At 41.9% G+C, this 16,111-nt stretch overlaps 1 protein-coding gene across 5 annotated transcripts in view; it reads left to right on the top strand.

The window, feature by feature from the left end:
• The window catches only part of PRKCD (protein kinase C delta), a 113,498-nt gene that overhangs the window by 94,026 nt on the left and 3,361 nt on the right, over positions 1-16,111 (top strand). For all 5 annotated transcript variants that reach the window (XM_061618031.1, XM_061618029.1, XM_061618028.1 and 2 more), the window contains exons 14-17: positions 7,659-7,721; positions 11,394-11,532; positions 13,617-13,805; positions 15,154-15,282. In XM_061618031.1, coding sequence (XP_061474015.1) covers positions 7,659-7,721; positions 11,394-11,532; positions 13,617-13,805; positions 15,154-15,282 — 520 coding nt within the window. The remainder of the gene's footprint in view (positions 1-7,658; positions 7,722-11,393; positions 11,533-13,616; positions 13,806-15,153; positions 15,283-16,111) is intronic.

A 16,111-nucleotide genomic window follows, 5' to 3' on the forward strand; every position in this document is an offset into this window, starting at 1 on the left:
CTTGGTCACCCTGTATGATGACCTCTGTCGGGAGAAAGACAGAGGGAGTGTAACTCTGTTGGTTCTCCTGGATCTCTCAGTGGCTATTGATACCATCGACCATGGTATCCTTCTGGGGCAACTTGCGGACTTAGGAGTTGGAGGCACTGCTTGGCAGTGGCTGTGCTCCTACCTTGAGAATCATCTCCAGAAGGTGGTGCTTGGGGAGCATTACTCGAGTCCCTGGGTACTCCAATATGGGGTCCCGCAGGGTTCAGTTCTGTCCCCCATGCTCTTTAATATCTATATGAAGCCGCTGGGTGAGGTCATTAGGAGATTTGGAGTGCGTTTCCAGCAATATGCTGATGATACGCAACTCTACTTCTCCTTTTCATCTTCTTCAGGTGAGGCTGTTAATGTACTAAACCACTGCCTGGCCGCGATGATAGACTGGATGAGAGCTAATAAACTGAGACTCAATCCTGACAAGACTGAGATGCTGTTGGTGGGGGAGCTCTCTGCCCAGATGGTTGATGTCCGACCTACCCTAGATGGGGTTACACTCCCCCTAAAGGAGCAGGTCCGTAGTTTGGGGGTCTTATTAGATCCGCTCCTGTCACTGGAGGCTCAGGTAGCCTTGGTGGCACAGAATGCGTTCTACCAGCTTCAGCTGGTAGCCCAACTACAACCCTATCTGGACAGGGAGAACCTCGCCACAGTTATCCATGCTCTGGTAACCTCTAGATTGGACTACTGTAATGCACTCTACGTTGGGTTATCTTTGAAGACGGTTCGGAAACTTCAGCTGGTGCAGAATGCTGCGGCCAGAGTTCTTACTTGGACTAAAAAATCTGACCATATAACACCTGTCCTGGCCCAACTGCACTGGCTACCAATATGTTTCCGGGCCAGATTCAAAGTGTTGGTTCTTACCTATAAAGCCCTTAACGGCATCGGACCGCAATACCTGGTGGAACGCCTCTCCCGCTATGTACCTACCCGTTCGCTACGCTCGACGTCGAAGGCCCTTCTCCGGGTTCCAACTCATAGGGAGGCCCGGAGAGCAATAACTAGATCTAGGGCCTTCTCAGTGGTGGCCCCCGAATTATGGAACGCCCTCCCTGACGAGATACGCCTGGCGCCTTCTTTGTTATCTTTTTGGCGCCAGGTAAAGACCTACCTCTTTGCCCAGGCATTTTAATCTTAATTTTAATTGTAATTGTAATCTTATTTTAATCTTTGTCTTCACCTTGTTTTTAAAATGTTTTTATAGTTGCATTGTACCCACATTCACCTGTATTTTAATGTGGTTTTATTCTGTTGTACACCGCCCTGAGAGCTTGTCGCTAAAGGGCGGTCTAAAAGTACAATAAATAAATAAAATAAATAAAAATAAATAAACAATGCCATCTTCCAACTGATATTTTAAAAGACAGACCGATAAGAGAGAAAGAGGTTGGAGAAAAGAAAAAGGCATCCTTTGTGGAACATCACAAGTTTGTCTCTTTAAAAACTAGTTCCAGGGTTGGATAGTACTTGCAGTGAGTGGTGGTTTAACGCATCGACTTCGAAGCATGGGCAGAGGGAAAGTGGACATGGAAATTAAGGGCTGAAGCAGTAGAAAAGTTAGGATGTGGCATAAAATAAGGACTAGAGGGAATATGGAAAAAGCTAGAGTGAGGGGGAAATAAAATAAAAGTGAAGGTACAAAATGCATGAAGGGAGTGAATGGGAATGAGAAGTGGAGAACAGGAAGATGGAGAGTAAAAGAGGATGAGAGAGGATTATGGTGAAGGAGAGGGGTATGCAGTTAATAGGAGGGAAAGTGGCAGGCCAGTAATGGGGGGGGGAAGGGTAAATAAAGTGGCATGAGCAAATTGGGAGAAGTCAGTGGAGTGTAAGGAGAGCATGTGAATGTCCTGAAGAGCAGGGAAGAAGACGTCCAAGTAGAAGAGGACTGTTCCTAAACTTGGTCAGGGTGCTTGGCAATCTCCATTACCTTCCAAAATGTCTAGGTAGCAAGAGAAGAAGAAAGGAAAAAGCTATCCAACCCCTTCCTCTTTGTTCTTCTCTGTAGAACTCAGTACATTCTAGCTATTAGATTATTATGAGTGGAGCCTTCAACAAAATGCTGCAGTATATTTTCACCCCTTAACTGTTGAGACCAGTGGTGCAAATCAGATCTCTTTTAGACTCTGGACTTAATAGTCTTATCGAATATGTATTACTTCACCTCAGTATGTGGTAAGCTAGGCCTGCTGCATTTGGGAACCCTCCTCATTCTGCTCAGTGGGACCCTGGACGTCTGCCCCAAAGTCCTGCCCTGATGGCACCACCAGTTCAGGGTGCCAGCCAGCTACCCAGACCTTTGTCCAGGACATTACAAGCCAGCCTTTTCGTATCTGGTGCCCTCCCATAAAACTGGTATTTTCCTCTGGAAGATGGCTGCTATTGTGCCAATAACAGCTGCTTCCCTGAGGCAAATATCAGCTTCAGGGGAAGCTTTGACAGGGTTACTGGGGGCGCAGGGAGAGTTAAAACTCTTGCACCCATGTTGCAGTCTGGATGAGGACTCTTTTTTTTTTTAACCATGCAAATGCAAAGATGCATTTAGCATAACATGTAAACACTGCAATTCTTCATAGTCTGTCATGTTTAGGCTCTCTAATACTACAAAGATGACCCACATAGTGCCCTCTAGATATTGTTGGACTAAACTCCTGCCATCCTTGACCATTAACCATGGTAGCTGTGCCTGATCAGAGTTGTAATCCAGCAACAGGTAGAGGGCACCACAATGGCTACCCCTGAACTACAACTTAACCAGCTGGCTTTTTAACTTAAATTAAGTCTTTGTTGTTATTTTAATGTGCTTTTGCTCTGTGTCAGATTTTGTGGAACTGAAATATTTATTTCTTAAAGTGTGCACAAATGTGCCTCTTGAAGCAGGACTTTCAACATCAGAAGGCCACAACTGTTGGCAGTAGGCTTTGTCTGAAATAAGCTAGGGGAGGACACAGTTTTCATTTAGAAGAGCTCTTTCATAGAAAATGCATGGCTATTCTTGTAACAACAACAAAAATGTATTCGGTATTCTAAATATAATATCTATAACCTTGCATAAAGTAAGGCTAGTTTTGCATTGTCTGATGTAGCTTGCATGTTTCACGAAAGTTGCATAGGAAACAAAGAAAATGTACACTGATAACCATGAAAAAGGTTGGTTTTTTTTATGATGCCAGGTTATAGCTGCCAAGCTGTAATTGGAATTTAATTCATTAACTAATAGATTTTTAGACTACCTTACAGGACAATATCGTCTCTAGGCAGTTTATAATCATTTAACAGGTAGAATTACAATTAAATAATGTGTAACATAAGACAGTTTACAAACAACCAAATGTCAAAATATCAGCAAACAGTAGCTATAATTAACCCACGGAGTTTTTTGGTAGCATTGTAGACTTGAACTCCCAGAACCTGTTCACATACAGGAAATGTGGGCTTGTTCATGCAGAAGAGTCTGGGAGCAATCCTCAGGATTGTGCATCCTGCCCCAGTGCTTATAAGCTGTACAAAACTGTCTATGCACAGCGACCAGACTAGGGGACCCCATGCTTATTGTAGTACAAGAGGAAGAACATTTGCACAAATTCCCAGTTTGGCCTTTACCTTCTACGCATGATGAGAAGAAGCGCATTTCTATATACTGGCCATAGACACTGAGTAGTACCAGTATCATTGAACTAGGTCTCTAGAGCTCAAATGCCTGATTCTACTCCAAATTATTATGCACAATTCTGGAAGCCTTCACACATTGACACAAAGTCTCCAGGCTTGTACTCTTCAATCACGTTGTTTTCCCTTTGGGACACTAATTTCTCCTTATTGTTTCAATGCTTTGTTCCTGCCTAGTAGCAGTGGCTATACAAATATTTAATCTGGTGCTATTGGCACACATCTAGGAGAGTGCATGTTTCAATGAGCATTTTGCCCCTAATGGTAAATGGAGGGAGGGGAGCTAGAGATGCAGACCTGCTCTCTTGAAATTTTTGAGAAGCGGCACTCGAAGCTGTACCTGCTGCTTCAAATGGAGCTGGGCTGGGGACAGAAGAGTAGTAGTAGCTACCTTTCCAGTGCTCTGAAATACGATCCCTGAAATATTTTCCTTTGGGGCAGGATAGTGTAACTTGTTTACTTCAAAAACATTTTAAGAAAGTTTTCTCTCCAAGCTAAAATGAATGTGAAAGGGAAAAGAGTGTGCATTTGGCTGGGTGAAGCAAAGGGGCTACGGAAGAAAGGATTGAGAATGAATTAAAGTTCTGTAGCAGGAGGGGGATGAAATCAAGGGAAGGAATGTCTGTAGTAGGTGGGAAGACTTTTAATAGCGTGGCAGTTGTGGAAGGAGTTGTAAATCGTTGGCTGTTAACCCCTGCTCGACTACCACAGCTAAATAGACAGGTATATTCGGAAGACAACTCCCCCGGGATTCTAGTCCTGCTCTTTAATGCCAGATCAGTAAATGATAAGACTGTGATCATTCAAGATCTCATCCGAGATGAACATGCTGACCTGACATGTATTACCGAGACCTGGTTAGATGAACTCGGTGGGGTTAACCTCACCGGTCTTTGTCCACCCGGTTTCTCTGTACAACAACAGCAGGCTAGACCCGGAGGCCGGGGAGGGGGAGTTGCCCTGGTCTACTGTGAGTCTATCCCCTTGACCAGATATCCTATCCAGCAAACTACTGGGTTTGAATGTCTCTATCTAAAGCTTGGTGGTTGAGATAAAATAACGATTCTGTTGGTATATTGTTCTCCCCGCTACCCATCAAGCCTCTTTACCCGGGCTTTCCAAGTTGATTTCAGGGCTGATGTTGGAGTCTCCCAGACTGTTAGTGCTGGGCGACTTCAACGTTCATGCCGAGTCTTCCCTTTCTGGAGCTGCCCGGGATTTTATGGCTGCCATGACAACCATGGGGCTGTCCCAATTAATTTCGGTTCCTACACACATTGCGGGACACACCCTTGATCTTGTTTTTTACGCTGGATTGGACGAGAATGATCTGGGAGTAGAGGGTCTTTCAATAGCCCCGTTGTCATGGACTGATCATTATTTGGTCAGATTTCGATTATCTACAATTCATACTTTTCGCGGGGAGAAGAGACCCATTAAAATGATCCGCCCCAGGAGATTAATGGACCCTGTCAGTTTTTTATCAGCTCTTGGGGAGTTTCCTGTTCCCCGAGTAAGTGATTCAGTCAAAGCCCTGGTCGATTTATGGAATAATTCAATGTCCAGGGCAGTGGATTCTATTGCTCCCGAGCGTCCCCTTGTACGTTCTCGGGCCAGATCAGCCCCTTGGTTTTCTAGTGAGTTGTTAATTATGAAGCGCACTTATAGGGGTCTAGAGTGATGTTGGCGGAAAACTCGGAGCTTATCTGACAGACGTTGTGTTAAGGAATTTTCTAAGTGCTATGCGGCATCTAGACGAGCTGCACAAATATCTTTTTTTCAGTCTCTATTTCTTTAGCCGACAACCAACCAGCGGAACTTTATCGAGTGGTCAAAAGTTTGCTTAATCCGGACCATCATGAATTCAATGTTGACCATTCACTTATTCGCTGTCAAGAATTCGCCTTGCACTTTGACAACAAAGTCGCTCAGATTTGCTCGAACTTGGATGCCAATATTGATGCAGTCTCTAAGGATGTACCTTCGGACTCTGTTTGTCCTATTGAGTTGGATTCTTTTCAGCTTGTTCAGCCTGATGATATAGATAAACTTCTTGGTGGGATGAGACCTACCACCTGTCCACTGGATCCTTGTCCTTCTTGGATCATAAAGCAGGCTAGAGGAGGATTGGTCAATTGGGTCTGGGGGTAATTAATGCCTCTCTCCAACAAGGCTACCTTCCGGGATGTCTAAAAGAGGCTATTGTAAGACCACTGTTGAAAAAATCCTCCTTAGACCCTTCTTGCTTAGACAATTTTCGCCCAGTCTCCAATCTACCATTCTTAAGTAAAATAATTGAACAAGTAGTTGCCACTCAACTCCAGTGTTTTCTGGAGGAAATAGATCATTATGATCCATTCCAGTCTGGTTTCAGGCCCGGCCACGGGACTGAAACGGCCTTGGTTGCCCTGGTTGATGACCTTCGCAGAGAACTAGACAAGGGGAGTGTGTCCCTGTTGGTTCTTCTTGATCTCTCAGCAGCTTTTGATACCATTGACCATGGTATCCTCTTGGACCGTCTCTCCAGGATGGGACTACGAGGTACTGTTTTGCAGTAGCTCCGCTCCTTCCTGGAGGGTAGGACACAGAGTGTTTTACTCGGTGACTTCTGCTCGGACCCTTGGCCCCTAATGTGCGGGGTCCCACAGGGTTCGGTGCTGTCCCCGATGTTATTTAACATCTATATGAAGCCGCTGGGGGAGGTCATCCGGAGGTTTGGAGTTCGATATCACCAATATGCTGATGATACTCAGCTTTATTTCTCCTTTCCCCCGGATACTAAGGAAGCCGTCCGGCCCCTGAACCAATGCCTGACATCAGTGATGGACTGGATGAAAGTGAATAAGCTGAAATTAAATCCAGACAAAACAGAAGTGCTCCTAGTTAGTTGTGGGACAGATCTGGAAATTGGGAATGTACCAATGTTGGATGGGGTTACACTCCCCCTGAAGACTCAGGTTCGCAGTTTGGGTGTGCTTCTGGACTCGGCTTTGAACCTGGAGGCCCAGGTTTTGGCGGTCTCCAGGAGCACTTTTGCCCAGCTAAGACTGGTTCGCCAACTGCGCCCGTTTCTGGAGTTTCCCGACCTGACGAAGGTAACACATGCCTTAGTTACATCCCGGTTGGACTACTGCAACACGCTCTATGTGGGATTGCCTTTGAAAACAGCTCGGAAGCTTAAACTGGTTCAAAGAGCAGCAGCTAGAATGCTAACAGGAGCTAGCCTACGGGCCCATACAACTCCACTTCTACAACAATTGCACTGGCTGCCAGTTTGCTTCCGGGCTCAATTCAAGGTGCTGGTTTTAACTTTTAAAGCCTTACACGGCTTGGGCCCCCTCTATTTATCTAATTGCTTATCTTTTTATATACCTTCCCGACCCCAGAGATCCTCTATGGATCCTCTTCTTATGATTCCTCCATTCTCCCAAGTTCATCAGATGGGAACCAGAACTAAAGCCTTTTCGGTGATTGCCCCTAAACTTTGGAATACTCTTCCGGTAGAGGTGCGACTGTCTCCCTCTCTTGTAGTATTTCGTCATCAGGTTAAGACGTTTTTATTCCGTCAAGCATTTCATTGTGATACATAGGTTGATTTTTAATTTTTGATTTATGCTTGGTATTAACTGTGTTTTTTAATTATGTTTTTATTATGTTAATTTTTCTAACTTTTATATGTGATTGTTTCTTCTTTTCTTGTTTGCCACTCTGAGTTCTTCGGAAATAGAGCGGGATATAAATATATTAAATAAATAAATAAATAGCCTTTTCCAACTTAACCTACATCCCAGGCTGTCAGACTCTCCATCACTTAGTGGTTAGGAGAAAAGAGAGATTTCTGAAAAAGTGACCCCAAAAAAGAATAGCTCCTACATCATCAGTAAGCTTTTACTTACATTAAGCTCTCAATGTTATTTTAAAGTGCTTTTGCTATGTTTCAGGTTTTATGGAGCTGAAATACTGTGTGGTTTACAATTTCTTCACAGCAAAGGCATTATTTATAGGTGAGTGCCAATTGACCTTATAAAACATTGCAACACTTATGTCCTGTGATGAATGTGTATTCTGTGATCAACTACAAGCAGAGCATTTTACAAGAAACTGCTCCCTATTTAAAAACTGATTTTATTCCAAAGGTATTAAAAAGAAGCAATTCAAGCAAGCACTCGAGACCAATATATAATTGTTTTCTTGTGTTTTTCTCCTTAGCAACAAGAATAAAGAAATGTTATTTACACTAGACAAAAGAATCTTCGTTTCACATTCTTACTTGCTAGGCGCTTAGCCGCAAGACTGAGACGCTTTGTCTTCATTCCATTGCCAAAGGAGATTGATAGTATTTGGGCCGGGATGCTGTTCTGGAAATGGAGCAGCATCCCTAGTCTTGGTGGCTGTTCATGAGAAGGAGAGAGAATTTATATCTTTTTAAGTCATCTGTATCTATTCCTTGTCTTTAAATTTCATATATGTTTTCTACATGCATATTTCTTTGACTATATAATTCATGTGATGACATCACTAGTCTCAGGCATGGCTGGCATCCTCCAGTGATCTTCCCTGTATTGTTTTGAAACCTCTGCCTTGTTCACCTGATTTGAAGTCTGTGAAAAGTGGGCTACAGCCTCATAAGCCTCTCTTTCTCCAGTCAGTTTTTTTCCCCAGGAGTCAGTTTGAAAGCTACCCTGCTGCCCTGGGCTCCTACTGGGAGGAAGGGCGGGATATAAATATAATAAATAAATAAATAAATAAATAAATAATACCCTGCAACTTTTATTAAGCAACATTTTCTGAAACTGCAAGTAAACTTTTTTTTAATTTGATGTAATGCTTTTCAAAATGAAGCAGTTATGCAGTCAACTTGAAGGAAGTAATTTTTTTTTGTCTGCAAGTATCAGTCCTGTGGAGAAAGGAGTGGGAGAGCTGGAACTTGGATAGAGAGTTGTGCTTCTTCTACAGAATTTTTCTCCACACTTTTCATGATGTGAAATGGCAGTTGATCGTGTCTTGGCAACGGTAGCTGCTATTGGGAATTCAGCTACCAACTAGGAAAGAATATCTTGATGCCATATGAAACATTGGCTGTCATGATGTCATTACTGGCCAGTAATAGCTATTGGCAGCTTGTAGCTTGCAGTACACTGCTGAATGCTAAATGAGACTCAGGCTGTTGCAGAGTTAAACTTTGCATGTGAATAAAACAACAGTCTAAGAAAAAGCATTATTTGTTTTTATATGTGTAATGCATATGTGCATACATTTGTGTGTGTGGTGCTCTATTCTGGTGCTTCCTCAAAGATAATGCCCGGCACTTAGGGTTTTTAATAAGTATTTATCCAAATAATGTGTTGCTCAGTTAATGAGAACACCTTTTTAACCAGTCAGAAGACTTCTAATTCATCTAAGTAATGAGCTAACTAAGTGTTCCAGTCCTTCTGAAAATGCAAAATTATCTAAAGTGGGTAAGGAAATGCCTTTTCTCCACCCTCTGGTACATAATATCAACCCCATTAAGATACAAGATTTGAAACTTTCAAAATCTGTTTTAGTTCCATGCATTATCAGTTCTCTGCTGCTGACTCCTTGGTTAGTAAGTTTTTACAAAATGGGCTACAAGTTTACTGGCCACTGGACTTTCACAGCTGCTGCCTAAGACCAGAGTACAAATGTTGGATGCATGTGCATTTTTATTTTATTTATTTATTTATTTATTTATTATTTGATTTATATGCCGCCATTCCTCCCAGTAGGAGCCCAGAGTGGCAAACAGAAGCACTAAAAACACTCTAAAACTTCATAAAACAGACTTTAAAATATATTACAACAAAACATTATTCAAAACATATTTTTAAAAAATCATTAAAAGCATTTTTTAAAAAAGCTTTAAAACATTTTTTAAAAAAGCTTTTAAAACATTTTTTTTTAAGTTTTAAAAACATATTAAAAAGCAATTCCGGCACAGATGCAGACAAGGCTAAGGTCTCTACTTAAAAGGCTTGTTGAAAGAGGAAAGGTCTTCAGTAGGCGCCAAAAAGATAACAGAGATGGCGCCTGTCTGATATTTAAGGAGAGGGAATTCCAAAGAGTAGATGCCATAACACTAAAGGTCCACTTCCTGTGTTGTGCGGAACGGACCTCCTGGTAAGTTGGTACCTGCAGGAGGCCCTCACCTCCAAGCGATTGACTGGGTATATGACAGTCTTTCAGGTATCCTGGTCCCAAGCTGCATAAGGCTTTGTACACCAAAACCAGCACCTTGAACTTAGCCCGGTAGCTAATAAGTAGCCAGTGCAATTCTTTCAGCAGCAGAGTGACATGTTGGTAATACCCTGCCCCAGTGAGCAGCCTCGTCACTACATTTTGCACCAGGTGCAGCTTCTGGATCAACCTCAAGGACAGCTCCACATATAGCATATTACAGTAATTCAGCCCGGAGGTTACCAGTACATTGACAACCGTGGTCAGGCTATCCTGATCCAGAAAAGGCCACAGCTGTCTTACCAGCCAAAGCTGATGAAAGGCACTCCTAGCTACTAAGGTCACCTGGGCCTCTAGCAACTACGAACCTGCCTTTCAGAGGGAGTATGACCCCATCCAAAGCAGGCAACTGACCAATTATCTGAACTCGGGAATCACCAGCCCACAGCACCTCCATCTTGCTAGGATTCAGACTCAGTTTATTGCCCCTCATCCAGCCCTCCACAGAATTCAAGCAATGGTCCAGGGCTTGCACGGCCTCTCCTGATTCAAATGTTATAAAGAAATAGAGCTGGGTATTATCAGTGTATTGCTGACACCTTGCCCCAAATCTCCTGATGATTGTTCCCAATGGCTTCATATAGTTGTTCAACAGCATGGGGGACAAGATGGTACCCTGCAGCACCCCACAGCACACCTGCCAGGGGGCTGAAAGACAATCACCCAATGCTATTCTCTGAAAATGACCCTGGAGATAGGATTGGAACCACTGTGAAACATTGCCTCTGATACCCATCTCACCAAGTTGGTCCAGAAGGATACTATGGTCAATGGTATCAAAAGCCACTGAGAGATCATGTGTATAGGACAAAACCCTGACTACAATTCGAGCTGTACCCCTTTGCAGCATTTACCACTCCTGAAGAGACAAGCCACTTACCAATCTGTTATGGTTAAACCTGCAGTTAATTGCACCGTTCAACAATTATAAATGTGGTTTGCTAATATATCTGTATAAGTTGACACCATGTGGAGTTTCAACACCGGAGGCATAGAAAGAATATGCGAATCTAACAATTTTTTGTGTTGGATACAGACATGGTAAATAACTTCTTGAGCTATTTAGAGGTGAAGGCTTTTGCTGCCAACACTAAAGTGGATGTATTGATGTGCCTTAGTTTCAGAAGCAGCTATTTCCATTTCTCTATGGATTCCATGTTTTAATTCACCATTATTTTGACATTACAAACCACCTTAATTTTCATTAAAAAAATATTGTGCAAAGTATTTAGTTGTCTGCCAACTTCAATTTATGCTCCATTCTTGTAGACTTGCCATTAACTTTTTATTAACACAGAAAGTATCCTATGACACTGAAAACAAATAACTTTAAGTGGATAGAGTTACTGCACTAGCATGGGTCTTTGTGGTGGTTATTTCCGATTTAAATGATTGTACTGATTTATTTTTTTCTCACACAGAGACCTCAAACTAGACAATGTGATGCTTGATAAAGAAGGTCACATCAAGATTGCTGATTTTGGGATGTGCAAAGAAAATGTGTTTGGTGAGAACAAGGCAACAACTTTCTGTGGAACCCCAGACTACATAGCGCCTGAAGTAAGAAATACATGTGTGTAACATACCAGCACTTGAAATACCCATTATTGTATATATAATTAATAAACATAGTATAAAACTCTACTTCCTAAGGTAGGGGTGGCTAATCTTTGACTCTCCAGATGTTGCATCATCCTTGACCATTGACCATGCTGACTGCAGCTGACAGGAAGGCCACAGGCTCTCCACTCCTACTGTAATGCCTAGTTAGGTGTTGCTTTGTGAGCCCAGTATGAAAAGGAGTGACCATAAGCCCTTTCCATACGCTTGCCCACCTTGAGGAGAAAGTTACACCTGAACAATCTGTATACTGGGTTTATTTGTTCCTACGTTCCTCAAACACATAGTCTGACCAGGATTTACAAAATGGTGCTGATCATGGGTTCAGTCCAGGAGACCCCAAATGCAGGTAAACTTGTTTTTCAGCCCAGTTAGATGTTACTATCTACCAGAAAATGGTGAGCAAAAAATGTGTGAGGCCAAGGCTCACTCTGTCAGAGGTAAACTCAAAAGTAAATATCACACTGAGATGTAATTGCATCAGCAACTTTCTTTAAAATTGTACACACTGATTAAAATCAGTGTTCATTCATAACATGTGGTATGAATTATGGAGAACTGTGATCTACAAAAGTGAAAATGTGGGAGAACCAGATGTTCAGTCTACAATAAAACAATGGTCTGAAAGTAACTTCAATTGGCACATACTTACTTCTGAGTCATAATACAGATTGGTTAGTTTGCTTTCTTTTCAACCACATGCACATCACTAAAAAGGGGTTGTATAACAAAGGTCAATATAGCTCCCTGAAGTATGTGAAAATATATGTAGCTGCCACATGCTACAGAGCTGAAATAGGTGTGCTCACAGTTTTTAGCAGTCACTACTGCACTGTGCAAAGCAGCCCTCTGTTCAGATAACAAGGTCTTTCCAGTGCTGTTATAAAGATCAATAGCTTAATAAATAATATAATGGAAAATGTTTGCATGTGGAATTAATCTGTCCATGCACAGCATAACATACAAATGCATTACACTGCAAATTTTATTCTTTTGTCTAGTGTCTTGTCATAAATAAAATACCTTCATTATTTGTCAAACATACTAGTTAAAACTTAATAGATTTTTTTATAATTTCTGGATTTTTGGTTCTTTATAAAAACCATAACTTCTTGACAATATTCGTTATGTATTTATAAAATTTGTCAAATATTGAATGGCAGTTCCTTTGAAACATATACAACATCTGTGTTGGGACATAATGATAAACTATGATTAATATTTATGGGAATGAAAATATACGAACAAAACAAAAACAACAACATTCAAACAAAAATGTTTGAATGTTGTTGTTCTTCTTTTTGTTTTGTTCATATGTTTTCAATTTTCAATATATATATATATATATAAAATATTTATGGGAATGAGCTGCAGGAAGCCCTCTCCAGCCACAAGAAGATCAGAAGCTTTTGCTTCAGCTTTTTGGTTAACTGCATCTTAACATTATGTCTGAACCCAGATACAATGTATTCTGTCTTAAAACAACTTAGATAATATTTAGGTACAGTGCTTTTTATTAGTATTAAATATATTTTAATCCCGTTTTAAATTCTGCTTCAGCTGGGTTATCTGAGAAGTAATTTCCATTAAAGTCTCCTGACCCTCCTTTGACAGCTTTGTAATTTTGGCACCATGTGCAGCCTGTTATCAAGCCAGCTGCTTCCACTGCCATCTCAGACTATGACATCTCCCCCACCAACTGGGTGTATATGGAGGACGTTTGAACCCCTTTTGATTCATTGGCTGCATTTGGATATAACAATAGACTGCGCTAGTCTAAGACTTGCTGTGGCTCATTCCTCTTACAATAAACCATGTTTTAACATTATGTTCAAATGCAGCCAATGAATCAAAAGAGATTCAACCTTCCTCATATACACCTAGCAGCATTTAATACTAATAAAAAGTTGCTTTAACTGGTGAAAAGCCAGAACCCTGTAATGTACAACTCTTGAGGAGTTAGGGAAACAACTGGCAGGAAAGCTTCCCACTTCATTGTTGTTGTTTTTTCATATTGGCAACAGATTCTGCAAGGACTGAAATACACATTTTCTGTGGACTGGTGGTCATTTGGAGTCTTGTTGTATGAGATGCTTATTGGACAATCTCCTTTCCATGGTGATGATGAAGATGAATTATTTGAGTCAATCCGAGTAGACACACCACATTACCCACGCTGGATTACCAAGGAATCTAAGGATATACTAGAGAAGGTACACAGTGGCTAAAACTAATTCATATCTTCTCTTCAGGAAGATGAAAAGGGGCACTGAGAATATCTGAACCTAGTAAGTGCTTTTAACTGTGTCTTTTACAAAAAGACTAAGTGTCCTGCCTTCCAGACAAAGATTTTTGTGAAATAGAGCAATGGAAAATAAGCTACATGGTTGAACGGTATTGTCCTTATCTATCTATGTCGCATTGTCACATGACTGTTTGTGGTAATATGTCTCAATAGGGATGCAGGAAAATTCTGCCCACTTCAGATTTAAAACCAGAATTTGAAAGTTTGGCATGCTCACTGTGTGTGTGGAACTCAGCAGCTTTTTTGCAACACTGGATTTGCTACCTCCCCCAACACTACCACTGCAAGCACCCTGCACTACTGGGCATGCTTCACTTTCCCTGCCTGGACCCACTGCTACCTCACTGATGGGGGCCTGGGATTTAACCTGGCTCAGAGATGACGATGCTCTTTCCTTCCAGTTGGGGGGGAGGGGGGGAAGTATGATATCTCCTGCCTCCTCTTAAGCAGCGGTAACGCAGCCAAAGCTCTGCTCACGGCCAGAGTTCAATTCCAACGGAAGCAGGAAGTCGAATCTCCAGTAAAAGGGGTCAAGGTCCACTCAGCCTTCCATCCATCCGTGGCCGGTAAAATGAGTACCCGGCATATGCTGGGGGGTAAAGAAAGGCCAGGGACGGAACTGGCAAAACCACCCCATATATACGGTCTGCCTAGTAAACATCGCAAGGCGTCACCCTAAGAGACGGAAACGACTCGCACTACAAGTGCGGGGACACCTTTACCTTCTTTTAATGGCAAAGGGGAAGTATAGCATTTAAAGGTTGATTAAAAGGGAAGTAGAGAGAGGCTTCCCCATGTTAAGGCAAGCCTCTCTATGTTTCCATGTTAGTCTCTCCTATTAACCTGTTAAATGCCTTTTCTACCTACTTCATTCACTCAAACTGGATCAAGCCTGAAGCTCTTGGGAAAAAATGAAAGTGGCTTGAAAATACATTCCAATTTGATGGAATGCTTGCAAATTGGGCCCAGCAAGTGCACCCCAACCCTACTCCTTGGTACACTGAGACATGTAGATGCAGTGATTGAGTGGCTGTGTGGCATACATACCACCCCTTTCTCCCCACCCAAAGCAGCTTTTGCAGCTGCTAGCAGTAGTGACTTAGATTGGACAAAATGGTAGCCCTACATCTATAGGTTCCACCAAACACATTGATTCCAGCATCTTACCTGAGCAGCAATTAAAGTCACACCATTTCTATCAGAAATGTGATTTGTAGGCAAAGTAACTGAATTAGAATGCTTATTATATGTTGTAGCTGTTTGAAAGGGATCCAACAAAACGATTAGGAATAATTGGAAACATCAGAGATCATTCTTTCTTCAAAACAATCAATTGGACTGCGCTAGAGAAGAAGGAGGTGGAACCACCCTTCAAACCAAAAGTGGTATGTAGCCTTTTGGAACTCTCTTGCACTCAGTAAAGTGTAAAACTGTGGTGCTTTTATCTGTTACATTCATATTCTGCCTGTCAGTCTAGGGAGCTCGAGACAAATGCATGGGATCACTCTAGAGATGGCTATATCAGTCTTTTTCTAATCCACGTCACATTTTGTGTGTTCATTTGTAAGTCTGTTCAGCCTAGTGCTGTGCCAAACCTGTCCTCCAGTTTCTCAAAAGTTTTTAGAAGCCTCTATTTTTCTACCTCTTTTGCAAGGCTCTTTAGAACTTTGTTGGATGTGGGACTGAACTTGCTTTATCATTTTGAGGTGGCCATGAGTGAAGTTTGTGTTTTAATTTCCATTAAACATTTCTCCTGCTCTCTGGTGCCTCCACAGTTGCCTGAGCTTCCTGACCTAAAAAAGCCCCATGGAAGAAATCACCTCATGACATCTTCCCTAAGTTTCAGTTGAATTGTGGGAAGCTGGGGAAGGTGGCTACTAATTGCCTGACATCTGTGTTGTGTCTTTTGTTTTTAAGGAAAATCTTTCCTTTTACCTTTTTTAATTTCTGCACTGGTTTCCTTAAAACTAAATAAATTACAATGAACAGTATTATTCATAGGGGAATGGCTATAGCTTAGTGGTAAATCATCTGTTTTGCATGTATCTCCATGCAGGGCTGGAAAAAAGAGCCACTGCTTGTCAATGTAGACAGGACTGAGTTAGCTGGACTCTTGGTCTGACTCAGGTAGCTTCCTGTGTTCGTAATAGTCAGGCACACGGTATGTAGGATACCTTCTCTGCTCACAGGGAAGCCCAGCCAAGGACATCATGG

Source organism: Rhineura floridana, chromosome 3 (assembly GCF_030035675.1).
Source record: "Rhineura floridana isolate rRhiFlo1 chromosome 3, rRhiFlo1.hap2, whole genome shotgun sequence".
Taxonomy (NCBI): domain Eukaryota; kingdom Metazoa; phylum Chordata; class Lepidosauria; order Squamata; family Rhineuridae; genus Rhineura; species Rhineura floridana.